Genomic DNA, 27,896 nt, shown 5'->3' on the forward strand with positions numbered 1-27,896 from the left:
TTGTGCACAACCGCTCACATTGGTGGGATCCATGTGAGTGGGTGAGTCCTACCAATGTGAGCGGGTTGTGCACAAATTGTGCATAACCTGTTGTGAAGAAAACTTTTCCCTTTTATAAAATGGGAGAAGTAAGAAAGTTATTTTGCCATGAAATTAATAAGATAAATAAGAACGACAGATCTTGTATTGCCGTTTCAAAGCTTAAAAAGGTAGTGGTAATTGGAACTCCTTATTTTTCATGGATTTATTGAATCAAACTCCTCCATTATTCTCCAAGGGAAGATCATGGCTTCATTGTCGGTCAGTCGAGGCATGAAGTGGCCAACGATTTCTCGTCGATGAGTTCTTTTGCAGTTGCATCCATCTTCGCCCTTGAGAACTCGTCAATTTTCAGCCCTGCCATTGGATAAACAAGTTCAAATGCTGCATGCCTTAACACTTGGCTCCTTTGCTAATGCTTTTTAGAAGTAATAAAATTATTCTCAATTTAAAAAATAAAATTTTAGTTTTTTTTTTAGTTTTATTTTTATTTTTATTTTTTTTAGTATTTTAGTATTTTTATTTTTTTAAAAAAAGTTTTTAATTGAAAAATGACACATGGCTCATGTATTATAGGCATATTTTGATAAATTGGGCTTATTTTGAAAACTTTTTGGTAGTTTGGGAGGCTAGAGTCTAAGTGTTGGTAGTTCGAGGGGCTATCCATAAAACGGCTGGCAGAAAGACTTAAGAGGGCTAAATTGTGATTTTTCCAAAGGGCATTTTTCGAGAGTTTGTGTCATGTTAAGTCACGTGCACGGCACGTGGTGTGTTTTTCATCCAAAATGATGGGAAGACCTAACAGAGTGGTCATTTTCAAAGGAGTTGATAGTTTGGAGGGCTAGACTCCAAAGTCCAAACCTTGATAGTTCGGAAGACCATCTGTAGAATGACTGATAGTTTAGAAGCTAAATTGTAATTCCTCCTCTCTCTCTCTCTCTCTCTCTCTCTCTCTCTCTATATATATATATATATATATATATATATAACATCTACAATATTTTGAAGAGACAGTGAACAGAGAACTTACCCTGGACGATTGACCATTGTCCTTTCTCACATGTAACAGGAAAAGAGTAGATAAGGCCAGGCTGGATGCCATAAGAACCATCAGAATAGACTCCCATGGAAACCCATGTTCCCTAAATGATAAAGCCAAAGGAAGAAGAAAAATAAGGAAATATTACAAAAATTATTGCAAAATACAGAAGCATTAATAGAATCTGCAAGATAGAAATGCTATTTTAGATGAAGAAAAAAGTACCTTTGGAGTCCCAAGAACCCAATCACGTATATGATCACAAGCAGCACTTGCAGCAGACAATGCACTCGATAGTTTCCGAGCTTTGATAATGGCTGCCCCACGCTGCTGCACAGTGGTGATGAACTCGGCATTTAACCTATCAAGAACAGAAACAATGGAGATTTGTTAGTGAAGCCAAGTAAATAGCAGGAAATGAGGTGTTAGAATATAAATTAAACGATTAAATTAATCACTTTTTATCTGTTTAGGCTTTTGAAATAAGTAGTGATTTAATTTACATCTCAATAACATTATGCATTTGACTCAGAAACAGACTATCTCCAAGTAATCCAAACATATCAAACCAGTAAACATGTTGGAAATTTTGAGGTACCAATGATCATCAGCAACATGTTCTCTGACAGGTTTCTCTTTACCACTGGTGGTGACAGTTGCATGGTTGACGTCTGGATATTGAGTTGATGAGTGATTGCCCCAGATGATTACGTTCTTGACATCACTAACATGAACATTTAGCCTCTCAGAGATTTGGCCTAATGCTCTGTTATGATCAAGTCGTGTAAGACAAGTGATGTTCTTCTCTGGGATTGAAGGGGCAAACTCTTTCAAAATCAGTGCATTGGTGTTTGCTGGGTTGGCAACAACTAGCACCTGTATAGTAGAAGCAATTAAAATGCATCAATTTAGATAACAGACAGACAAGGCTTAATTAATATTATAACATTCCGCCTCACGTGTGAGCTCAAACTCTTTCTCAATAAATAAGACCCAACACGTGGAATATTGAATTGAAATGGGGGTGGATGACGGAAACAAGGCTCGAACTTGAGACTTTTTTTATACAAAAAAAAAAGGGGACACATTTTAGAAAAACAGAATCTGATGAAATAGTTTTAAGATGGCAATGGACTCTATATGAGGTTGCTTAATAGAATTGCTAACTTAAGCACAAAGTAAGGAATAACTTGTATACTAAGAAAGGGGTACAGGCATTGAGAATGGACAGAAAGCATGTTAGAAGGCATACTGAAAAAGAATTAGAACTGCAATAAAACTAGTGGAACCATGCCAAGGATTAAGGATAAGAAGTGACAGTGAGACAAGGAATGGATTGGGACATAATATTACTTGTTCATAATAACAGAACAGGGACCTAAACAGAAAAGACACAACTCGATGAATTCTGTCAACTTTTCTAACGGCAGTGACTTATTTGCTTTTATTTTTTGCTTACCCCAAAGAGTGATTAATCACTAGGAGCTATTAGTCAAAACTTCAAACCACATAGAAAAATGCATTTATCCTATAATCTTAATGTCTCCACAGATATCATTAGTTATACTTTATCTATCTTTCCCAGACCTCAAATATGATATCTTTTGCCAATGCTTCATGGATTTCATCTTAAATTCACTAATTCCTAGCATGTTCTTGGGAGGGCAACTCCTGATATGAAGGCCTCCTCTTTTAGAAGTTAATAAAGATAATCACTTTAATCAACATATACTATTCATTTGACTACAAATTAAATTGGATGCAGCCATATATACTTTAAAAAAAATATATGAACATATAGGGATTAACTAATAAAAGTAGATTTCCAAACAGTTTTAGAGAGCTAGTGATATATGCCCAAAATTGATTTTCATGCAGGAAATGTGGTGTCTCACCTTGCAATCTTCAGCAGCATGCTTCTCTAAGGCTGAAGCTTGGGCCTTGTAAATTGACACATTTTTAGACATTACATCCTTCCTTTCCATACCTTCCTTCCTAGGGAATCCGCCGACCATAACAGCAATATTGACACCTTTACAAGCTGTAACAACATCTGTGGTAGCAATCACACCTGTCGAACAGCATTCATGACAGGATTTAAGAAACCTCATGGGAAGCAATAATTCTATCTACATAGAACTGGAACTCAAGTTAGGAGGCATGCCTTTCAGAAGAGGAAAGGCAGCATCAACCAATTCCATTTTCACCCCATTCAAGGCTTCTGCCGCAGGTTCAATATCAAGCAAGTGCAGAATCACAGGCTGATCAGGGCCTAACATGATGCCCCTTGCAATCATTGGAACAATTGCATAGCCTATTTGCCCTGTTGAACAAAATCATAATTTTTAGCTACATATATTACTGAGTTCTTGCCATGTCTAGAAAAATGGAAATCACCAACTTATATAATTGCTTGCTCCTTGACTTGTTACAATAATCATATGGATATAGACCAATTTGTTAAATCGCCACTTATGGGTTGAATTAATCATTTAAATTATAGAAAACTTCACTTAACCTGTTTGAACTTTTATCACATTTGCAATTACCTCTTAAAAACTTCAAAAACTTTCAATTTAGTGTATTTATATTTCAAATTTTTTTCAATTTCATCAATCCGTTAGGATTTAACGGAAAATTCTAACGGAGGGGAGTCAAAATTCCCAAAATACTCATCCTTCTTTTTAGGAGAAAAAAAAAAGAAAAAAGAAAATTGCAACGATTTAAGTGTTAGTTAGGATTTAACGGATTTTGCAAAAATACTCCCCTAAATCTTTGAATTTTTATTTTTTATTTTATATATATATATATATATATATATATATATATATTAAAAAAAAAAGGTATTTTGGGAATTTTCATATGATTTAACGAAAAATCTTAACGGTTGAGTGAAATTGAAAAAAAAAATTAAACGATGAATACACTAACTTGGGAGTTTTTGAAGTTTAAGAAAGTAACTACAAAAGCGATGGCAATTCAAGGGGTTAAATGAAGTTTTCCCTTTAAATTATATATTCTAATATTCCCCCTCACACGTAGACTCAAACTCTCCCTCAATAAGTGACGCCTAACATGTAGAATTTGTAACTGAAATAGGGGGTGAATTGTGGAGTCAGAGTTTGAATTTATGACATCTGGCTTTGATACCATGTTAAATCACAATTTATCCAAAAAGCTTAAGCTGATAAAAAATGATTGATTCCATCATTTAAATTATATATTCTAACACAATTCACTCATTTTTCATTCTTTCCAACCACACATAATCTACGAAAGGGCATTTAGATTGATCTTCAAAGAAAAAGACAGATGCCAGCAGCTGTGTGAGGAATCATACATATCACAAAACATAATTGCAGAAAGTTGTGAATCAAATACAAACATGATTTCAAATGAATTTTGAGGACAAAATTGAAGAAAAAGAATTCCATACTTCCTGTAGTTAGATTTTGACTACAAAAAAACATCCAGAAAACTTGGACAATTATGCTACTTTGTTAATAGATATAACAATAAATCCAAAAAATTTAACCAATAAGTACATTAATTGGTATGAGTTAAGGATGCCAAAAAGAGAGAGAAAAAAAATCAAATAAAAGAAAAATAAACCAAAAGAATAATGGATTGAGCATGCATGCCTGCAGCTCCAGTGACCAGTACTCTTACTGGATCCTTCTCTATGTTTAGGAAGCTCCACATGTGTCTAATAAGTTTCCAAAAGAAAGCTATAGAAAACAACACAACAAGGCACTTCTGAAGCAATTCAGAATGCACCATTTTCTCAAAATCAACCAGATCCATAACAGTTCCTGGTAGATTTCTACAGAAAATAATCCTATTTCGTGACATATATATGTACGTGTGATACATTATCATATGATATACTATCAATGAAAACAAAGAATCTTAAAAGGCATGCACCTGCAAAACAAGGCATTCACATTCCAAAACAAATTCCACAAGAGATGTAGAAGTACAATAGATCCCCTCCATCCAAAGAAAGGAACCTTTCATTGTGTTTGCTTTCTGTTAAATCTCACCATTCATCCCTGAAATTTAAGCTTTTAGAATAAATGACGATTTAACATGCTATCAAAGCAGAGGCTTGAGTTCAAACTTGTTTACGTCCTTTAAATCCTATTTCGAGAGTTTGAGCCCAAATATGAGGGAGAGTATTATAATATAAATTAAATGATTCAATTTATCCATTCCTATCCGCTTAAAGGTGCGTTTGACATTGCGATTTCGTAAACAAAAAGATTGATTTTAAATCAAACCACATAAAATAAATCATTCGGAATTGTGATTTAAAAACGCAGAAAATATGCCTTTTTAAATCTTAGGTAATGTGATACTTTTTTGAAAATGTACAATTTTAAAGGCTAAACTCCAATTTTGTCAAACGTTTAATTGTGCTTTTAAAAATCACGTTTTCAAATTACATATTTTAAAATCGAACTTTTTAAAATTACAAATCTAAACAGACCTAAGTTACTTTCAAAGAAAATTAAAAGGAAAAAAAAAAAAAAGGATTTATATTTTGAAACTTTCATCGAAGGAAAAATAGATTTATAAAATAACTATTCATATTTTAAAATTGTTATTTATAAATCACATTTTTTAAAATCGCAAACATAAACCGACTTACGGTATCACTTTCAAAGAAAATTGAAGGAAAAAAAATGATTTATATTTTGAGACTTCCATCGTATGAAAAGCCCACTTCGAACCACCTCAATCAAGCTGAATGACTGTGCTAGAATTAGTTGAAAGGAGGTTAATCTTGTTTTCTGGACAATAATGATCATTATAAAGAACAAAGATCTGATCAGATTGAAAATCATAAAATTCTGTCATTTTCCCATGCAGCGACCAAAAAGGCAAACAATATTGAAAATAAAGTAATATTGCAATGAGAAAAGAATGGTACCCGCCGCGCCAGTGACTAGAACTGTAACTGGGTTTTTCGCCATTGTTGCAGAGAGTGGTTCTAAAGAGAGAAAGTGGTTCTTCTAGAGGAAGAGATAGAGAGAGAGTCATTGAAATGTATATATATATATATATATATATATATATATATATAGTGGTGTAATAAAGAGAGAAAATCCTGACGAGGAAGCAGGATCGAAGTGTAACGGCAATCGAGGATAGAGATAAGAGTGATGATGACGACGACGATGATGAGACTACAACCTTTTCAGTTTGTCCCCACGGAAAAGTTCGTTTGTTACTCAGAACCTTCCACGTTACTTTTTTTTATTTTTTATTTTTTATTATTTTTTATTATTATTATTAAAGCAACCCAATCACAACCTTTATCTTATCTTCTTTTGGATGTTGAATTTTTGAAATTAGAATTGAATTCTTATTTTGTTTGTAAATTTCGATGTTTGACTTTTTAGAAAAAGTTGAGTAAAATATGATTTGTTTAGAAAAAATTGAATAAAATATGATTTGTTTTTGAAAAAGTTGAATAAAATATGATTTATTTTGGAATAAAGTAGAATAAGAATCAAATTCTATTGCCAAACAGACCATAATGCTGTCGTTCAAAAATTTACAAATGACATTAGTTGTTATTGTTAAAATTTAATGACATTCAAGTCGCTACTTTTTTTTTCTTCTTTTATTTTTTATTTTTAATTTAGTTAATAATATTTTTAATGTTTTTGGAGCATCCTGCAAACGCTACGACATATTCAATAGTAGAGCCCCATAAGAGAGGGCAAATGCATAGTCTGGCCTTGGCTTGAATAAAAAAATTGAAGCTAAATAAGCTCGGAGATATGAGTTGGAGTTCTCGTTATGGTGCACTTGTTAGTTTTATTCATATGTTCTCTTTTGCCATCAATGTGATTGAATGTATTATACATAGAAGAGGGTTTATACTCTAAATAGAGAGCATAAGCAAAATATTCTAATTCATTCGGTTCAGACTTCTAAATTTGCTTCCAATTTTCATTAGATGAAAAATGTTTTGAAATTACATGAGTTATCTCAAACATTATGATGATGAGGTCAAGATATAGTGAATACAATGAAGTTGGTTAAACTTTCAAAACAACGTGTACAAGCTATAAGAGATGAAGCGTGAAACTCTTTCTTTGAAGAAGTTAATGTATTTTGTGCAAAAAACAATATTTTTGTTCCCAATATGGATGATTTATACCAAATGCGGTCACGACGAAAAGCTTTAAGCATGAAAACTTCATATCATTATTGTAATGCCTCCAAATTATAATTCCAATAGAAACATATTGGGACGCTACTAACTACATTAATCCTTAATTGCGCAGAAAATTAGCATAATATGTACTCATTATACAAAAGCCTGAATAGCAAACAATTTAGATTTTTTACCCTTACTCTAATACAAAAACACCAAAGCTCTAGTTAACCATGGAATGGTATGACCAATACATAACTTGTCAAATCAATGACAACTACATAAAGTAATGAGAACTTTATATATCATTCTTACCCACAAACTTACATATAATAATGATAATTATCGTGGTATGATTAGTGCAGCTATCTTGCTATTTGGTAAGTGAAAATTTTTCTATTTTATGCACTCCAATGAGAGTACAATATTCCGTTATGTTTCCATTTCATCCAAATGCGAAAGGGTGACGTGTTGTAGAATTATTACTAGTTAATTTTCCTCAGGGCGTTACAATAAGCCCATGACTGCTATTTGTACATGAAAGTCATGTTATACGATGCAATTAATTGTTGTCTTTTACATGCATGCAATTATAAAATTTACAGGATACACCATACCTTTTTCAATATCCCATTTTCACAAATGGAGTTCATAATTATATAAAATGTTTCATGTAAGTAAAAAACATGTATGTTTGATATATAAAATAAGAATGCCGAAAGAAAGTGATAATAGTATTCATATGAGTTTCGCTTATCTTGATCGTAATGATTTCCTTTGTAAATATCCTTAAAATCCTCAATAATGTCTTCTACGAATAACCCTAATGTTATAAGGTTTTATTGGACAAAACACCTACCTTAAACCTCAAAAATTGACAAAACAACATGCTAGGCCAAAGAGTGGTTGATCACCCCTCAGTGGTGATCCTCACTCAGCCATATCACTCCCTAACCCCCTTAAAAAAAAACACTCTTAACCTCGGTGAGGCCGTTAGAGGCCCTAGGACTTTAAAAAGACCATCCTAAACCATTATCTAAGACCTCAAACCCCAAAAATAAACATTTGTACATTGATTACGAAAGGGTTCACAACTCAATAAACAACCACAAAGAAATGATAAACCCTAACAACATATTTGTAATTTTAATATCCCGTTTAGACACGTGTGATACACTTTTTAATCACCAGTTTAAGCTTGTAAGAATAATATTATTTTAAAACTAATCAAATGCAAATTAATTTAATATATATATAGAAAGAGAGAGAGAGAGAGAGACACACACAAAAATAATTGTACTTGAGGTTTTATAAAAAGATCGATCAAATAGTACAAATGTCCCACAAAAACATGTCCCATGTCGAAAACATGTCCCATAAAAAGCTCCTTAATTATTATATTTTTCATGGATTTATTGAATCAAACTCCTTCCATTATTCTCCAAGGGAAGATGGGGGTTCATTGTCGGTCAATCGAGGCATGAATTAATGGCCAACGATTTCTCGTCCATGAGTTCTTTTGCTGTTGCATCCATCTTCGCCCTTGAGAACTCGTCGATTTTCAGCCCTGCCATTGGATAAACAAGTTCAAATGCTGCATGCCTTAACACGTGGGCTCCTTTGCTATTACTTTTTAGAAGTAATAAAATTATTCTCAATTTAAAAAATAAAATTTTAGTTTTTTTAATCTTTTAGTTTTTTTTTTTTTTTTTTTTTAAAAAAAATTAATTGAAAAATGACACATGACACATGCATTAAAGGCATATTTTGATAAATTAGGCTTTTTTACAATTTTTTGATAATTTGGAAGGTCAGAGTCAAAGAGTTCGAGGGGCAATCCATAAAATGGCTGGCAGTTTAGAGGACTAAATTGCGATTTTTTCTAAGGGCATTTTTGAGAGTTTGTGTCCTGTTAAGTCACATGCACGGCACATGGTATGTTTTCTATCTAAAATGACAGGAAGACCTAACGAAGACTACGAAGTGGCCATTTTCAAAGGAGTTAGTTGTTTGGGAGGCTAGACTCCAAAGTCCGAACCTTGATAATTCGGAAGGCCATTTGTAGAATGGTTGATAGTTTGAAAGGCTAAATTATAACTTTTTCTCTCTTTTTATATATATATATATATATATATATATATATATATATATATATATATATATATATATATAAGGAGCTTGTTTGGCAAATGATTGTAATTGTGGAATATTTGTTTGAATAGTAGTAAAAAGTGATTGAAGTGAAATAAAGTATAAAAAAGTTTGAAAGTATTTTATAAAAAAGTTTTGTTTTATAGTGAATTTTTTTTATTTGAATAATAATAAAAAATATTGATATGATATAAAAGGAAAAAAAAAAAAAATTTATTTGAACTTTTTGAGAAAAGTAAAAAAATAATGAGAGGATGAGAATTGTTTGCCAAACAAGCCCAACATCTACAACATTTTGAAGAGACAGAACAGAGAACTTACCCTGGACGATTGACCATTGTCCTTTCTCACATGTAACAGGAAAAGAGTAGATAAGGCCAGGCTGGATGCCATAAGACCCATCAGAATAGACTCCCATGGAAACCCATGTTCCCTAAATGATAAAGCCAAAGGAAGAAGAAAAATAAGGAAATATTACAAAAATTGTTGCAAAATACAGAAGCATTAATAGAATCTGCAGATAGAGATGCTATTTTAGATGAAGAGAAAAGAACCTTTGGAGTCCCAAGAACCCAATCACGTATATGATCACAAGCAGCACTTGCAGCAGACAATGCACTCGATTGTTTCCGAGCTTTGATAATGGCTGCCCCACGCTGCTGCACAGTGGTGATGAACTCGGCATTTAACCTGTCAAGAACAGAAACAATGGAGATTTGTTAGTGAGGCCAAGTAAATAGCAGGAATGAAGGTGTTATAATATAAATTAAATGATTAAATTTACTACTTTCTATTTGTTTAGGCTTTTGGAATAAGTGATGATTTAGAGTAATGCTACACACGCTCCCTTTCTCACACTCTCTGATGTAGCTTTTAAAATCACAACATGAAATGTGTGTAGCATTTCTTAATGATTTAACATGATATCAGAGTTAAGATCTTGAGTTCGAATATTGTTTTCGTCATTCACATCATATTTTAATTAAATATTGCACATGTTGAGCCTCACTTATTAAGTGAGAGTTTGATCCAACACGTAATGAGGAGAAGTAGAATGTAAATTAAATGATTAAATTTATTCTATTCCATTAGCTTAAACTTTTGAGATAAGTAGTGATTTAATCTACACGTCAATAACATTATGCATTTGACTCAGAAACAGCTAGACTATCTCCAAGTAATCCAAACATATAAAACCAGTAAACATGTTGGAAATTTTGAGGTACCAATGATCATCAGCAACATGTTCTCTAACAGGTTTCTCTTTACCACTGATGGTGACAGTTGCATGGTTGACGTCTGGATATTGAGTTGATGAGTGATTGCCCCAGATGATTACGTTCTTGACATCACTAACATGAACACTTAGCCTCTCAGAGATTTGGCCTAATGCTCTGTTATGATCAAGTCGTGTAAGACAAGTGATGTTCTTCTCTGGGATTGAAGGGGCAAACTCTTTCAAAATCAGTGCATTGGTGTTTGCTGGGTTGGCAACAACTAGCACCTGTATAACAGAAGCAATTAAAATGCATCAATTTGGATAACAGACAGACAAGGCTTCAGAGTGTTCGAGAATCAGCCTTATTAGGATTTGCATTTACACTCATTCCTTTTGTATATTTTTGCATTCCATTTGTTTCTTCAACACTTACGTGCATATAATGCGGACATAAATTTTCTTCAAACCGATTTGTAGAAAATTTCATATAATTCATATATAAGATTGACATGTATTCGTTTGCATGTGAGAAACACATGTTGTTTTAATAGCATGTGCTTTTCACATGTTTAAAGGACACATGTCAATTTTATATGTGAGTTATATAAAATTTCCTACAAACCAGTTTGTAGGAAATTTCTGTCCATATAATATCTTGGGCATTCACTTGTACATCATGAGCCAATACATAACACTTTCTATCTCTTTCACAGAAGATCAATAGAAAGAAATATAACTATCTTGAATTTTGGACATTTCCCTAAATGAATAGTGGTTTCTTATTGTTAAATCATTCTTTGTTTTAAAAGTTTAAGCTAATAGAGAATAATAATTTAATTAATATTCTAACACACTCTCTCACATATGGGCTCTCACTCCCTCTTAATAAGTGAGACCCAACACGTAGAATATTGAACTGAAATGGAGAGTGAATAATGGAAACAAGGTTCAAACTTAAGACTTTTTTTATACAAAAAAAAAAAAAAAAAAAAAGAAGGGACAAATTTTAGAAAAACAAAATCTGATGAAATAGTTTTAAGATGGCAATGGACTCTAGATGAGGTTGCCTAATAGAATTGCTAACTTAAGCACAAGTTATTCCTTACAGGGAATAGCTTGTATACTAAGAAAGCAGTAGTGGCATTGAGAACGGACAGAAAGCATGTTAGAAGGCATACTGAAAAAGAATTAAAACTGCAATAAAACTAGTGGAACCATGCCAAGGATTAAGGATAAGAAGTCCCAGTGAGACAAGGAATGGAGTGGGACATAATATTTACATGCTCATAATAACAGAACGGGGACCTAAAAAGAAAAGACACGACTTGATGGATTCTTTCAACTTTTCTAACAGCAGTGACCTATTTGCTTTTATTTTTTGATTATCCCAAAGAGTGATTAATCACTAGCTAGGAGCTATTAGTCAAAACTTCAAACCACATAGACCAAAAATGCATTTATCCCATAATCTTAATGTCTCCACAGATATCATTAGTTATACTTTATCTATCTTTCCCAGACCTCAAATATGATATCTTTTGCCAATGCTTCATGGATTTCATCTTAATTCACTAATTCCTAGCATGTTCTTGGGAGGACAACTCCTGATATGAAGGCCTCCTCTTTTAAAAGTTACAAAAGATAATCACTATAATCAACATATGTTATTCATTTGACTACAAAATTGGATGCAGCCATATATTCTTAAAAAAAAATATATGCATATAGGGATTAACTAATAAAAGCAGATTTCCAAACAGTTTTAGAGAGCTAGTGATATATGCCCAAAATTGATTTTCATGCAGGAAATGTGGTGTCTCACCTTGCAATCTTCAGCAGCATGCTTCTCTAAGGCTGGAGCTTGGGCCTTGTAAATTGACACATTTTTAGACATTACATCCTTCCTTTCCATACCTTCCTCCCTAGGGAATCCGCCGGCCATAACAGCAACATTGACACCTTTACAAGCTGCAACAACATCTGTGGTAGCAATCACACCTGTCGAATAGCATTCATGACAGCATTTAAGAAACCTCATGGGAAGCAATAATTCTATCTACATAGAACTGGAACTCAAGTTAGAAGGCATGCCTTTCAGAAGAGGAAAGGCAGCATCAACCAATTCCATTTTCACCGCATTCAAGGCTTCTGCCTTAGGTTCAATACCAAGCAAGTGCAGAATCACAGGCTGATCAGGGCCTAACATGATGCCCCTTGCAATCATTGGAACAATTGCATAGCCTATCTGCCCTGTTGAACAAAAACATAATTTTTAGCTACATATATTACTGAGTTCTTGCCATGTCTAGACAAATGGAAATCACCAACTTATATATTTGCTTGCTCCCTGACTTGTTACAATAATCATATGGATATAGACCAATTTGTTAAATCGCCACTTATGGGTGAATTAATCATTCAAATTAGAGAAAATTTCACTTAATCTGTCTGAACTTCCATCACAGCTGCAATTACCTTTTAAAAACTTAAAAAACTCTCAATTTAGTATATTTGTCTTTCAATTTTACTCATCCGTTAGGATTTAACGAAAAATTCAAAAGGAGGAGTGTCAAAATTCCCAAAATACTCATCCTTCTTTATAGGAGATAAAAAAGAAAAAGAAAATGCAAAGATTTAGGCGTCAGTCAGGATTTAACGGACTTTGCAAAAATACTCACCCCTAAATCTTTGATTTTTTATTTTATTTTTTTTATTTTATATATATATTAAAAAAGGGGGGTATTTTGGGAGTTTTCATATGATTTAACGGAAAATATTAACGGAGTGGTGAAATTAAAAAAAAATTGAAAGATGAATACATTAAATTGAAAGTTTTTGAAGTTTAAGAGAGTAATTGCAAAAGTGATGACAATTCAAGGGGTTAAGTGAAGTTTTCCCTTTAAATTATATATTCTAATACACCCCCTCACATGTAGACTCAAACTCTTCCTCAATAAGTGAGGCCTAACACGTAGAATTTTTAACTGAAATAGGGGGTGAATTATGGAGTCAGGGTTCGAATTCATAATATTTGGTTTTGATACCATGTTAAATAATTATTTATCCAAAAAGCTTAAGCTGATAGAAAATAATTGATTTAATCATTTAAATTATATGTTATAACACAATTCACTCATTTTTCATTCTTTCCAACCACACATAATCTACGAAAGGGCATTTAGATTGATCTTCAAAGAAAAAGACAGATGCCAGCAGCTGTGTGAGGAATCATACATATCACAAAGCATAATTGCAGAAAGTTGTGAATCAAATACAAACATGATTTCAAATGAATTTTGAGGACGAAATTGAAGAAAAAGAATTCCATATATACTTCATGTAGTTAGATTTTGACAACAAAAAAATCCAGAAAACTTGGACAATTGTGCTACTTTGTTCATAGATATAACAATAAATCCAAAAATTTTAACCAATAAGTATATTAATTGGTATGAGTTAAGAATGCCAAAAAGAGAGAAAAAAAAAATTCAAATAAAAGAAAAATAAACCAAAATTAAGAATAATGGATTGAGCATGCATGCCTGCAGCTCCAGTGACCAGTACTCTTACTGGATCCTTCTCTATGTTTAGGAAGCTCCACATGTGTCTAATAAGCTTCCAAAAGAAAGCTATAGAAAACAACAGAACAAGGACCTTCTGAAGCAATTCAGAATGCACCATTTTCTCAAAATCAACCAGATCCATAACAGTTCCTGGTAGATCTCTACAGATAATAATCCTATTTCGTGACATGTATATGTACGTATGATACATTATCATATGATATACTATCAATGAAAACAAAGAATCTTAAAAGGCATGCACATTCCAAAACAAATTCCACAAGAGATGTAGAAGTATAATAGATCCCCTCCATCCAAAGAAAGGAACCTTTCATTGTGTTTGCTTTCTGTTAAATCTCACCATTCATCCCTGAAATTTAAGCTTTTGAAATAAATGACGATTTAACATGCTATCAGAGCAGAGGCTTGAGTTCAAACTTGTTTACGTCCTTTAACTCCCGTTTTGAGAGTTTGAGCCCAAATATGAAAGAGAGTATTATAATATAAATTAAATTATTCAATTTATCCATTCCTATCAGCTTAAAGATGCGTTTGACATTGCGATTTCGTAAACAAAAAGATCGATTTTAAACCAAACCACAGAAAATAAATCGTTCGGAATTGTGATTTAAAAACCCAGAAAATATGCTTTTTCAAATCTTAGGTAATGTGATACTTTTTTGAAAATGCACAATTTTAAAGGCTAAACTCCAATTTTGCCAAATGTTTAATTGTGCTTTTAAAAATCGCGTTTTCAAATTGCATATTTTAAAATCGAACTTTTTGAAATTGTAAATCTAAATGGACCTAAGCTACTTTCAAAGAAAATTAAAAGGGAAAAACAAAGATTTATATTTTGAGACTTTCATTGAAGGAAAAATAGATTTATAAAATAACTATTCATATTTTAAAATTGTTATTTATAAATTACATTTTTTTAAAATCGCAAACATAAACCGACTTACGGTATCACTTTCAAAGAAAATTGAAGGAAAAAAAAATGATTTATATTTTGAGACTTCCATCGTATGAAAAGCCCACTTCAAACCACCTCAATCAAGCTGAATGGAGTTCGTCAATACGGAGGACGAGGGTCAGACCCTCGTCCTACGTGGCACCATTTTTTTTTTTTTTTTTTTTTTTATTCTTTGAATAATAATAATAAAAAAAACAATGAAAACGCGGGACAAGAGACTTACAGACAAAGATGGGGTCCAAAATTTCACCCCATTTCTCACCCTTTCCGACCACCGACTGAGCGCCTCCCACCTAGATGACCACCATCCCTCTCCCAGCTCAGCGCCTCCCACCTAGACGACCGGCCCACCGACCGAAACCATCCCTTTCCCAGCTCTCTCTCTCTCTCTCTCTCTCTCTCTCTCTCTCTGACCCAGCAGAACGGACTGATCGCCGCCCATCGACCGAGTGCCTCCCACCTAGACGACCGGCCCACCGACCGACACCATCCCTCTCCCAGCTCTCTCTGTCTCTCTCTCGGACCCAGCAGACCGACGGCCCACGAGCACTGCGGATCTCCGTCTAGGTCTGACGAGAAGCTGCGCCAGAGCCGACGACGAGCACCGCCGATCTTCGGTTAGTCTCCCTCTCTCCGCAGATCTCTGACAAGGAGCGCCAGAGCCGGGCTTTTTCTGGATAGCAGATCATTCGATCCCCTCCCTGTGCGACGCCTCCTTCTCTCCCAGTGTGAAGAAAATCTCAGGTTTTCTCAATCTCTCATCTCTTTCTTTAGAGTTTGATTTTTCTGAAATCTGGTTTGATGGGTCTAAATCTGGCTTTGGCTTTTTGTATTCGTATACTTTCAAATATTTGCTTTCTCTTTTGTGCAATGCTTGCTTCTTGCTCTTCTCTATGTTTTTTGTTCCTTGCCTTGTTTGGTTTGTGGTGGAGGGAATATCACTTTTTTTGTTTTTTTTTTTTTGTTTTTTTTTTTTTTTTTTTTTTTTTTTTTTTTTTTTTTTTTTTTTTTTTTTTCTCTCTTTTGTGATTACTAGGAATAAATCGGTGGTTGAAAAAAAAATTGATCTCTCATTTCATTGCAAAACGATTTTACATTTTTTTGACCTTTGGACAGAACAATCATTAGATTTTTGTGTTCTCCATAGCAATACTTTTTAATTGGATTTTTGTTCTTAGTCTGTGTTTTGGTACATGGGTACGTGAGATTTTTTTTGGGTTTGTGTAATCTTGTGGTTAGTGTTTTTTGTGAAATTTTTCCTAAATTTTGTTCAGGTAGTGTAAAAATAAATTAAAGATGATGGTATAAATTAAGATTGTGCTGCTTTGTTTGATCAGGTTATATGCACATAACATCTTAGTTCTTCCTTATGATAAGATCTATATTATGTCTATGTATATATTTTTTGTTTCTACCATATGCTTTATATACACTCAAGTGATTAAATATAGTTGATTGATTAAATTTTTTATGCAAAATAACTCTTAGATGGACTTTGAGCAATCAGCATTGAAGTCACAATGCCAAGAAGATTGTTCGTTGATACATGAACAATTTGATGATGTTGTGCCCATCCAAATGGACCTTGAAAATGGTATATTGGGCCTTTAATTCTTACTTTTAATTTTTGTAACATATTGTAGTAGAGTGAATATTAGAAAACATGGTTGGGTTCTTCACATAATGTTTTATTTATGTTAATATAGATGGAATAGAAACTGTAGCTGATGAACAGTTGAAAGATGGTGTGGACAATTGCAGTTCCAAACTGAAGCTCATAGATGAAGATGGAATAGAAACAGTAGCTGATGAACAGTTGAAAGATGGTGTGGAAAATTGCAGTTCCAAGTTGAAGCTCATAGATAAAGTTAAAAATGTTGAGCAACCTAAGGAAGGGATGCTATTTGGCTCCATAGAGGAACTTCATGAGTATTATAGGTGTGACGACCCGTTTTTTTTTTTAATTTTTTAATTTTTTTATTTTTTTTTATACAAACATAAAACGAGTCATCGCAGTGGCACGACTACGTGTCGCTCAGCCAACATATGGCACATGCCCCATAACATGTACCTGATAATCAGAGTATAACATACATCTATCTATGCAGCGGAAAACATGAATCTGAATAGCGGAAATTACAACTTATACATCTATCACAAATTAATTACAACAAAGAGCCATTTAACATCTATCTGTTTGAGTCTTATTAACACAATAACAATAATGGCTTAACAAAGAATAAGTGACACAAACGTCACAAGCCATACCAAACCTATAAAATAGTGGACAACCCGTGGTCCGACAATTGCAACTGTCGCGGCGAGCTTCAGTCATAATATCCCAAGCACACTGTTACCGACCCATCGACTATACCGTAGTACCTGCAGCCAAAGAAACATCATCTACACGGTTGTGGTGGTATCCACATCCGCATAGGTGAAATAGTGAGTTCACCGCCTTAGTATACCTCATACTAAGACTTCAGTGGTATAAGACTAACTGAGTTTTCACAAAGAACCAACCTCTATTTATTTTTAGTCGTGCGAGCACTATATTAGCCACCATTTACCAACAGCTAATGCAGCAAACACCGACTATTTAGAAAACATTTAAAACATACTATATAGCTGTGAACATATGTAGAAGTTCCAATCTACCGCTTGGAAGATTCTACATATAGACTCCTTTATAATAATACTTTTCACCGGTCGCTTGGACATATGTGCACACGATCACTCCATCACAGATATCACGTATACACATAAGTCTTAAGCAAAGAACATGGCATCTTACTCTTCCATACTAGGACAACATCCGTCAACGGTACACTCGCAACACCATCCCTAATCGTATTTCAGCTTCATGCCTTGAACGTCAGTAGATCATGAGAGCACTAGAGTTAAACTCAATCATGCTAACACGTCTTTCCTGAAGAACAAGAACAGTCAACCTTCTTACTCATAGACATGCCATTACTCGCGCCTGGGCAATCATGTATCCATGTACTTTCAAGTTCAATGTATGCTATTAACACATGACTATCCGATAGAAATATACATAAGCGCTTTTCATTTAAGACACTTATGCATACCAACACGTCTAGTAAAATCTACTCATAACATAAAAACATCACTCATTAAACAATGCTATACATGATATGCATGACTGGGTCTACTGGGGTTTCGGTCCCCCACGATGCTGATAACTGCTGTTTTACTGTATCCTGTTCCTTTACTGCTGTACTACTGTTGATGTATGCTCTATACTACATGCTCAATGTTCCGTGCTTGACCAGTATATATTTCACTACTGTATCATGCTCAAATCATGCAGTTGTTAAATCACGTCCTCTCAAAACAAAACAAATCCAGCATTTAATCCAACACTTTGAAATCATTCAAAACTTAGTTTCTTTATCAAATCTACGCAGTTTCAACATGACATGTTCTCAAACAATTTGCATAATTTAAATCTCAACCGCAGAACTTAACACTTTAAATTTAGTCAATACTTTTCACTCTTGCACTATCTCTTAAACATCATTGATATAGTTTAAACATAATCGAAACTAATAAATCATCTCAAAGCATATACATTTCATCATATGGTTGGCTCAGTTTCATAAACAATATATATATTTTTATCAATCCAATACTTATAAAAATATATATTTTCTCAGTGAGTGGAATACCCACCTTGGCTGCATTGGACTCCAACTCGAACACTCTTTGGACTCTAGTCACTTGGACTCTACATTGGAGAACCAATTAAAGTCTCCAATCCGAACATGATCCTGCAAACATTGGTAGCATTAGACTATGCTATTGAACCCAAACTCTATGACACAAAAGCTACCCGCATGCTCACACGTCACGTCACTCGCTTCTAAAGCTAGCTAAACACCTTAAGCTATTATTAGATTAGTCGTTCGTTACAGGTTTGTGTCTTATCTTATTTATTAACTAAAAGACACATCTATTATTCCATTAGCTTATCTGTTTTTGTTGTGTCACATTATTACTCCTAATCCTTTTTATAACTTGTCATTTATTATTAGGTTAACATTGATTATAGGTTTGTATCATATTCCACTTATTATCTTTAAGACACGCTTATTATTTTATTCGCCTACCATTATTATTAAATCCAATTATTATTCTTAATCTATTATTGGCTTGTTATTTATTTACTAAATTAAACATTGTATATTGAACCCATGTACATGTTTATGTATGTATATAAATATATACATACCATACTTAATAGGCTTAAACCTAATCCGATTACACTAGAATACTCGGTGTCCATGGATGGGTGAATTAGGTACTAAGTTGTCTTATTATCATTATTAACTATAAGTTTTATAGTTGTTTATCCATTTAAACTAAGTGTATTCGGCCCACATACATATATATATGTACATATATGTATAGAATGCTTATTAAGCTACGCATAATATCATAACACACTTAGGTGCTTATAATACATAGATAAGCACATTAATTATTTAATTACATTACTGAATAGATTCGAAGCCTATTTATGTATTTCCATAATATTACTAATTTACATTTGATGTCTTAAAGTTATTTGGATAATTTACAACTCTTTCTTCTTTTTCTTGTCTTAACCACTATACTTAACAATTACTAACCACCTACGTAATCTAGGTTATAGGAGTTAAACGGTTTAATGGGTTATTGACCTAATTAGATTGAACTATAAATCCCACATTTTGTTTTGCTTTCTACCTTAACATTGGTACATTTATCCATTAACTCATTCCAGCCTAGAAGCTTAGCGATTTATATCTTAAAGGCTATCTTAGTATCTTTAATTATGTTAGACTAAAGTCCTACGGTCCATTTATTTAACCATTTTACCAATTCATTGATTTATTCATTCTTTATATACACTAATGTACTTTATTTACTTATTTGTAACTTCTATCCCTTTACAATTGTTTGCTTTTATGCGTTACTCCCTCCAATTTCCATTAATATAATTTCCCTAAACAACACACTTGGAAAAACCATTCCACCATTAATAGTCCTTATTCATAGGATCTATTAACACAACTTATTCACTTAGTCTTAAATCCCCCAAATCAGCCCTAATATAAAACACCACTAAAATGCACATCTTCCCTTAATCGATAAACATCAAAACAAAGAAACTAAACCAAGCTTCACAACCTACAAAATCTATACCTATTTTGGCTATCTCCAAAACATTTCACACCTTAGCACTTCTATCGACTAGCCACCATAACATAAACACTGCAAAATCCCCAAAACCAAAGCATCCAGAAATCACCACATCATAGTCTTCCAAATCAAAACAGCAATTATCATTAATACTAACCAAAACTCAAATCCACAACACTCAATTCAATACCCATAGCCACTGCCGACACAATCATAGAAAACCCCAAATAATTTCAAACCCTAATTCAACAATCCACAAATTGATCCACAAAATTATAGGATTTACACCTTGGGGATTTTCCTCAACAAATCCGCCGGAGAACGCCACTGGCAGTCGCTGGAAAATCGCTCCTGGAGGACCGGGTCTTCCTCACGGGTTCAACGGGTCATGGGTCGCGGGTTTGAGGGATTTTGGACTACGGGCCTTCGTGGGTCAACGGGTCTTCGCCGGAAATCCACTGGAACCGCCGCCGTCGACCCACTGGTCGGGTCCTCCACGATCGGGTCTCCCTTTGTTCGATCTGGGTCACGGGTCGCATGGGTTACGGGTCTTCTCTCTCAGGTTTGTGGTTGCTCGGGTCATCGGAAATCCTTGGCTTTGGCTTCGTCGACGACGACCCATGGAGGATCGGCCTCCCCTGGTTCACGGGCCCGCCGGTTCTTTCCCTCTCCGAGTCTAGCTCTCTCTCGATCTCTCAGTCTCTCTTTCTCTCGATCTCACTCTCTGCTCTCAACCCCCCTCTCTGATCTCCCTCTTACTCGGTCTCTCTCAGTGTGTTCGGGTAGAACAGAGAAGAAGGAAGAATAGAAGGAAAATACAAATTAATTAATTATTATTTCCCGAATACTTATTAGTCTCACTATTTAATAAATACAATTTATAAAACACTAAATTCCTATTAATTTTTCTTGGTCTTCACAATAGGAGTTATGCAAAGCAAGAGGGTTTTGGTGTGGTACAGAAGAAGAAGAAAAAGAATAAAGATAAAAATGTACATTACATAAGTCTAGGATGTGCTCGTCAAGGCAAAAGACAATCCAGCTCAAGTAATAGCTTTTGCAAGCCTTCTCAAACAATTAGAACAGGGTGTAAGGCTACTTTGAATGCAAAGTTAGTTGACACAAAGTGGTATGTGACTTGTGTAACTATTGCCCATAAGTAAGATATTTTAGAAGCCACAAGATTTTGGATCCTTGTACGAAGCGAAAGCTTGAGATTAATGATAAAGCTGGGATACGCATGAACAAGATCTATAACTCGCTAGCCGTTGAAGCGGGGGGGGGGGGGGGGGGGTATGAGAATCTTACTTTTGGAGAGAAAGATTGTCGCAATTATATTGCAAAGGCAAGACATCTACGCCTTGGCACAGGGGGTGCTGTAGCATTGTATGACTACTTTTGTAGAATGCGGAAAGCTAATGATGATTTCTACTTTGATATTGACATGGATGATGAATGTAGGATGAAAAATGTGTTTTGGGCTGATGCATGAAGTAGGGCATCGTATGAAGTTTTCGGGGATGTGGTTACATTTGATACAACATACTTGATGAATAAGTACGAAATGCCATTTGCTCCTTTTGTTGGAGTAAATCATCATGGTCAATCAATACTTTTTGGGGCGGCATTAATCTCAAGTGAGGACACAACGACATTTGTATGGTTGTTTGAGGCATGGTTGAAATGCATGAAGGGCCGAGCACCAATGGCAATTATTACAGATCAAGATAGGGCTATGAAAAATGCAATTAATAAGGTCTTCCCGAATGCCCGACATAGATTTTGTTTATGGCACATATTGAAAAAACTTCCAGAGAAATTTGGATCACATTCACAGTACAATGCCATTAAGAGTGCCATACGAAGTTATGTGTATGATTCTCAGACATGTGATGAGTTTGATGCAAGCTGACAGAATTTACTTAAGAGTTATAATTTGGAGGATAATGCATGGCTGCTTGATTTATACAAGGAACGAACTTTCTGGGTACCGGCATATTTGAAAAGTGTATTTTGGGCCGGCATGACTACCACAAAAAGGAGTGAAAGTATAAATTCATTTTTTGATGGTTATGTGCACTCGTCAACCTCTTTGAAGGAATTTACAGATCAATACGATAACGCTTTGCGAAAGAGGGTTGAGAGTGAGAATGTTGTTGATTTCAATTATTTTAATTCCACGATTCAGTGTGTGAGCAGATTTTCCTTTGAGAAGCAATTTCAAGAACTTTACACGCATAACAAGTTTAAAGAAGTTCAGGAAGAGATAAGGGAGTTGATGTATTGTGATTGCTCTCTTCTAAAAAGTGAATGTGGAATTTGTGCATATAAAGTGATTGAACGGGTACAAATTAATAGCTCCTACATGAAGAAATTATGCTTTACCGTTTACTATAGTGAACCTTCATGTGAAGTGAATTGCAGTTGTTGTTTGTTTGAATCAAGAGGAATTTTGTGCAGGCATGTCATATCTGTACTTAGCAAACTTGATGATGTTTTGTTGTTGCCAGAAAAATATTTTTTAAAACGATGGAGGAAGGATTTGAAGCAGCCATATAAGTTAATCAAAAGTAGTTATGATCCTTTGAGTGGCAACCCTAGTGCATATCAATATGCTGAATTGTGCAAATATATGTGTGCGTTAGCTGCAATCGCAGCACCAAACGTGGACCATTACACGGAATTGAAGAATGATATTGATGTGCTAACTAAGAAATTTAGTGATCTAAGTTGTGTACCAAGTCCACCTTTCCAATTACTCCCAAGTGCATCTACAACCGGTAGTTTGGCCATTGATTGTACGGCGGTGGAGATTCGTAGTCCTCACGTGGCTCGAACTAAAGGGAAGCGAGTATCAAATAGGACGATGTCTGCAGTTGAAAAAGCGGTTGTCAAAAAGGCAGGAGGAAACAAGAAGAAACAGAGTGACACAAATCCCAATCAACAGGTGAAAAAAAGAAAGAGGTATTCATTGTACTTGAGCTATTTTTGGTTTTATGTCTATGCATAGTATCCATTATTTGCACATATTTGAGTAGTATTTAATATTTTATCTAACATGTTTGAATATTTTATGAGTTGAAGATATGTCGAAGATCGTTAGTAGATGAACTGGACACATTTGAAGATCTGTTAGCTTGTGTAACTGATGTACAACAAGACCAAGTAATTGGAACTCAAAATAGTATAGTTACACAGGTATTGATGGAACTCAATCTAAGTAATATTTAATATTACCTTTTAAATGACATTTCCTTTAAAAGTATTTAATATTGAGTAATATTTGTTTCAGAGCTTCATGAATTCACAGTCAATATGTTCAATTGAAAGAGAGGTAGATGCAAAAAAAGAGGAACAACAGGAAAATGTAAAATTTTAACTGACTTGAGTAGTATTTTTTGTGTAATTAACTTAGTTTCTAAGTCGTGTTGGTCTATGTTTGTACCAGGAAAAATAATCCAGCCGAGGGTCTTAATCTTTTGGTGGAAGCAATGGAGCAAGCGGTAAATGAAGAAGCTATTGGATATTAGATTGTAAAGTTGAGGAGTTAGGATCTAGAAGAATATTATATGCTTGTACTTTCAAAACTTTTATGCATTTATTTTCTAATCCATAACAAGAATATTATTATTATTGATATTCTCTATTGTCATATTGATATTTTGTATGGGGAGCATATATATAGAACACTTATTTAATTGTAAGTGATGAGGAAAAGCTTGTTGTCTATTTTAATGCTTGCTTTTTTTTTTTTTTTTTTTTTTTTTTTTTTTTTTTTTTTTTTTTTTTTTTTTTTTTTTTGCAGTTATGGAATGGCTAGGGATGAAGGAATTTGTGGACATAACCTAGTGTTGTTTGTAATATGTAATTTAGTGACAAGTGTTGTGAATAGTTTTAGACTTTTTCACAACAGTTTTGAACATTGAGAATTTTATTTGATGGGAAATGAGGTGCAGATGGCCTTTGATTGTTATATGCATATATATGGTTCTTTGATGGGAAATGAGGTGAAAAATTATGTTGATGGAGGGTTCTTAATTGGAATTGGCCTCTTCATATGAAACTAGATAGTTGCTTTTAAAGTATATTGTCATTTTCTATGTGAGATTTTTGTTTTAGAGCAAGATTGAGATGATACATCCATGTTCAGATGGAGTGAGTGCTCATTGTTTTTGGGTCTCAATATTCTTACATATTGATATTTGTAGGTGAATTACCAATCATCTGGTTGGCTTCAATGGCTTGTGTCTTTCCAACTTGGTTAGGATCGACCATTTTTCTTTTTTCTTTTGAATGTGGAAGAACAGGATGATGTGAAGAAGATGGAATTGTACTTCATTGGAATCAGTCTATGGAATTTTAGATGAATAAAGGCTTTCCTGCTAGCTGCTATATTGATATGTCTGGTCCCATTTTTTGAAAATTGCAAACATCAAGATAATTTATTTTTAAAAATTATTGTTTGTTGAGAGGTGATTCCCGTACATCACATGTACAACAAGGGTACAACACCCCTCTCACATGGGGTGGGTCCCACAGTGTGTAGGGCCCACCCCATGTGAGAGGGGTATTGTACTCTTGTTGTACATGTGATGTACATTTATCATTTTCCTTGTTTGTTTGGTGTATGATGCTTTCTGCAACTTGTGGCACTCAAGTTGTTTTAAACTTAAGTGCTTTGTAGACCTTTGTAGAAAGCTTATTTTTCTAGCTCATAATAAAATTTGGTTTGTTGCTTTGAATGCATTTTGGGAAGAAACTGTTGGTTTTTAATGCTTCCAATACCATTTTGGTTTGCTTCCAATACCAGTTTATCTTAGCCCAACATTCTAAGGAACGCATTTAAGAAATCTTACAGCTGCTCCAAAAAGAAGAAATAAAATAAAATAACCAGTAATCTTACAACTAAGGGGAAAATGTTGGCTACCAAAATAAACCGAATTCCAGTATTCTCCTTCTTTCTCTCTCTTCTTCTTCTTCTTCCTTTTTTTTTTTTTTTTTTTTTTTTTTTTTTTTTTTGTACAATACTATTGCAAGTACAGGGGATGTCTAGTTTTTGGGAGGCAGCAGAAGCTGTAATATGAAGTTACATGGCTCATTGCATCTCTAATTGTCACGCCCCCGTTTTGGGATGTAAGGGGATACGTGAACTTGAGAAAAATAAAATCATCCACAAATATAAATCTTTTTATATTAAAAGAGGATAATACAATAAACACAAAATGTAGATTAATACCCATAATTTCACATATGTTATAAGTCTTAGTAATATTTCAGCTAATACAAACAGCCAGGGATCACAAAATAAAACACTGATCATATACAAAAAAAATAATCCGGTCTTCGAACTACTTCTTGGAGGAAACTTCTACTATCTCCAAACTGGTCCGGACTAGCAGTGTCATTACTATACATAAACAAAAAAAATAAATCCCTGACTAAACGTTATGATCACGGGCTATCAAAACAAACATAAACCCACTGATCGGCATCAATGGGCCAGAACTGTGAATCATCATAGGTAGCGACCCCTATGGGTACGCCCGCTATGAGGATGATGATATGAAGCGCCATCTGAAAAGAATTGTAAGGGTAAGGGGGTGAGTTCAACAACTCAGTAAGTAACACAACAAAGCATAAGATATAATATAAAATTAATTTACACATTTAAAAATTTTCACATAAATAAATAAAAAAAATAAATAATAAGAAATGTGCATTCATAGTAATCATTCATAATGTGTAAGTTTTGTCTACCACTGGTCCACTTCCGCATTTTTACCATGAGCGGTGCACGTTGGGCTCGTCCATAGGACCGATCCCGAAGGACCCATAGGCTCATCCTGTCATCACAGGGGAGAGCTGCCGGGTTAGGAAGCTTCCTAGGTGAGAACCCCCCGGCCGATAGCCCCACACTTTTGGTGTGGTTGCCCCGCTACCCAGCATTGTAATTATTATAAGATCCGGATCACAGCATTATGGTACCGTGTGACAAAACTTTGTGTGGTGTACATAAAACAAGTATTCAATCATAATTTCATCATCATGTTCATATTGTGCGCATGTAGCACATATATCATCATCTTCATTCTCATGATGCACATCTAGCACATAATTACCGTCTTCATTCATTCATGTGATTACAAATAACATATTCATTATTTTCATACCTGAGATAATAGAACAATTAATGTTAAAGTGAAAGTCTTTCGAAAATTCCCGACATTTTTCTTTGGAAAGGATTTTATTTAAAAATTTGCCGGGGTTTTTAGGGTTGTGTTTCCTTACCTGGATTTTCTGAGTGTAACTAGTTCCTCCTTCCTAGATTGGATCACAAGAATATATTTTTAGAAGATAAAATAATCAAATTTGGTGCATAATATATTGAATTAGATTAGCTAAAAGACTACTGTATTTTACAGCAAGCATCAAATCAATATTCTCCACATGTTTATTGACAAATTTGAAAGATACAAGTAAGGCTAAAGAACCTTAAAGTCCATATAGACTATGACAAATCACTTATAGTACAATATTGGCTAATGGTTCAATGATGACTAGTCTGAATGCATGTGCACCATGTAATAGTCATATAGTCTATAGAAGTTGGACTAAATACCATGTCAAATAATTAAAGCAATTGTCACTGTTTGGGCTTTTTTTTTTTTTTTTTTTTTTTCAAATCATATTACGTTGTTCTCTGTTCTGATGTGGATTCATTCTAAGTTTTCCAAGTACATGACACTGTCAAATGAAATAGTTCTAATGGCAACAACTTAAGATGGCTTCTTTGATTTCTATCTCAACATCTAGAAACATTACTTAGCCAAACTATAAAATCGACATCCAGAACTGCAAAGCAACTCACACATAATTTCAATACTCATATAATTGATCACAAATATAAAGCTTTTTACAAAATATAATCACTGAATGAAGAAGCAGCTTCTCTACAACCCACAGAAGATTAAACAAGCATTCTGTACAGCATTCAGCACATGTCCATCATCTATCTTATTTATTGATGCAAAAACCCATATATAACCAAGATAAAACACCAACAATTTCATCTACAAACCAGCCTAGATTTTATTTTTTATTTTTTTCTCCATTACCCGAAACCCATTTGCTCTAAGAACCAAGAAAATTTCTCCATAAACAATATGGAAATCTGAACATTTGAAAGAATCCAACCAAAAAAAATTCATCTGAAAACCCAAAATCAACTCCCCGTGGTCTTGCCGTCGCCAAGCCGTGGCCTACCGGCCCGACTTCCTGCCCGCCCCAACCGGTGGTTCACCCACTGGTTCTCTCTTCCTTCTCCCTCTTTCGATCTCTCCCTCATCTCTTCCTCTCAGTTGGGCTCAACAGGAAAAGAAATCAGGGAACCCAAAAAGAAACAAGATCAAAAATCAAAAATTTCTCAAGATCTATTCAACCCATATTCTGAAAATCAAAGAAAAACCCAGAAATTTCACTCACAGGGAGCCAGAGATCGCCGGAAAAGCGCCCTCCGATGGCGTCGCCGGCGC

General features: G+C 34.2%; 3 protein-coding genes and 2 long non-coding RNA genes across 6 annotated transcripts; 2 read left to right on the plus strand and 3 right to left on the minus strand.

Annotated features, from left to right (window-relative positions):
* LOC133879750 (malate dehydrogenase, cytoplasmic-like) lies at positions 1 to 6,132 on the minus strand. 2 transcript variants are annotated; one of them, XM_062318512.1, is made up of 7 exons: positions 6,012 to 6,132; positions 3,243 to 3,401; positions 2,974 to 3,149; positions 1,677 to 1,954; positions 1,304 to 1,439; positions 1,070 to 1,181; positions 1 to 396 (listed from the first exon to the last, which is right to left on the minus strand). In XM_062318512.1, exons 1-7 carry the CDS (start codon positions 6,052 to 6,054, stop codon positions 302 to 304), a joined length of 999 nt encoding a protein of 332 aa, XP_062174496.1. In that variant the 5' UTR covers positions 6,055 to 6,132; the 3' UTR covers positions 1 to 301. The 2 variants fall into 2 exon arrangements, with proteins under 2 accessions (XP_062174496.1, XP_062174495.1); XM_062318511.1 differs by lacking the exon at positions 6,012 to 6,132 and adding an exon at positions 4,720 to 4,918 and having other exon boundaries at positions 2 to 396.
* A 2,406-nt stretch (positions 6,133 to 8,538) lies between these two features.
* Positions 8,539 to 14,330, minus strand: LOC133880645 (malate dehydrogenase-like). The gene is made up of 7 exons (XM_062319627.1): positions 14,160 to 14,330; positions 12,709 to 12,867; positions 12,440 to 12,615; positions 10,625 to 10,902; positions 9,953 to 10,088; positions 9,720 to 9,831; positions 8,539 to 8,814 (listed from the first exon to the last, which is right to left on the minus strand). The coding sequence occupies exons 1-7, from the start codon at positions 14,320 to 14,322 to the stop codon at positions 8,717 to 8,719; spliced, it is 1,122 nt and encodes a 373-aa protein (XP_062175611.1). The 5' UTR covers positions 14,323 to 14,330; the 3' UTR covers positions 8,539 to 8,716.
* Positions 14,331 to 17,257: 2,927 nt separating this feature from the next.
* LOC133880646 (uncharacterized) lies at positions 17,258 to 19,049 on the minus strand. Its single transcript, XR_009902352.1, has 2 exons — positions 18,853 to 19,049; positions 17,258 to 17,559 (listed from the first exon to the last, which is right to left on the minus strand). It is a non-coding gene; the product is annotated as an uncharacterized LOC133880646 (long non-coding RNA).
* Positions 19,050 to 22,387: 3,338 nt separating this feature from the next.
* Positions 22,388 to 23,374, plus strand: LOC133879130 (protein FAR-RED IMPAIRED RESPONSE 1-like). The gene has a single exon (XM_062317674.1). It carries the CDS (start codon positions 22,388 to 22,390, stop codon positions 23,372 to 23,374), a length of 987 nt encoding a protein of 328 aa, XP_062173658.1.
* Positions 23,375 to 23,498: 124 nt separating this feature from the next.
* Positions 23,499 to 24,214, plus strand: LOC133880647 (uncharacterized). The gene is made up of 4 exons (XR_009902353.1): positions 23,499 to 23,562; positions 23,657 to 23,731; positions 23,813 to 23,867; positions 24,170 to 24,214. It is a non-coding gene; the product is annotated as an uncharacterized LOC133880647 (long non-coding RNA).
* Positions 24,215 to 27,896: the final 3,682 nt, after the last annotated feature.

This window comes from Alnus glutinosa, chromosome 10 (assembly GCF_958979055.1).
Source record: "Alnus glutinosa chromosome 10, dhAlnGlut1.1, whole genome shotgun sequence".
NCBI lineage: Eukaryota > Viridiplantae > Streptophyta > Magnoliopsida > Fagales > Betulaceae > Alnus > Alnus glutinosa.

Excerpts from the sequence above, each read along its gene's own strand:
- LOC133879130 (XM_062317674.1), top strand. The coding sequence starts at position 22,388 with ATGACTACCACAAAAAGGAGTGAAAGTATAAATTCATTTTTTGATGGT.
- LOC133879750 (XM_062318511.1), bottom strand. The coding sequence starts at position 4,882 with ATGGATCTGGTTGATTTTGAGAAAATGGTGCATTCTGAATTGCTTCAG. Across the intron at positions 3,150-3,242 it reads TGCCTTTCCTCTTCTGAAAG|GTGTGATTGCTACCACAGAT; the intron begins GCATGCCTCCTA and ends GCTGTTCGACAG. Across the intron at positions 1,440-1,676 it reads CATGTTGCTGATGATCATTG|GTTAAATGCCGAGTTCATCA; the intron begins GTACCTCAAAAT and ends TGTTCTTGATAG.
- LOC133880645 (XM_062319627.1), bottom strand. The coding sequence starts at position 14,322 with ATGGATCTGGTTGATTTTGAGAAAATGGTGCATTCTGAATTGCTTCAG. Across the intron at positions 12,616-12,708 it reads TGCCTTTCCTCTTCTGAAAG|GTGTGATTGCTACCACAGAT; the intron begins GCATGCCTTCTA and ends GCTATTCGACAG. Across the intron at positions 8,815-9,719 it reads ACAATGGTCAATCGTCCAGG|GGCTGAAAATCGACGAGTTC; the intron begins GTAAGTTCTCTG and ends ATCCAATGGCAG.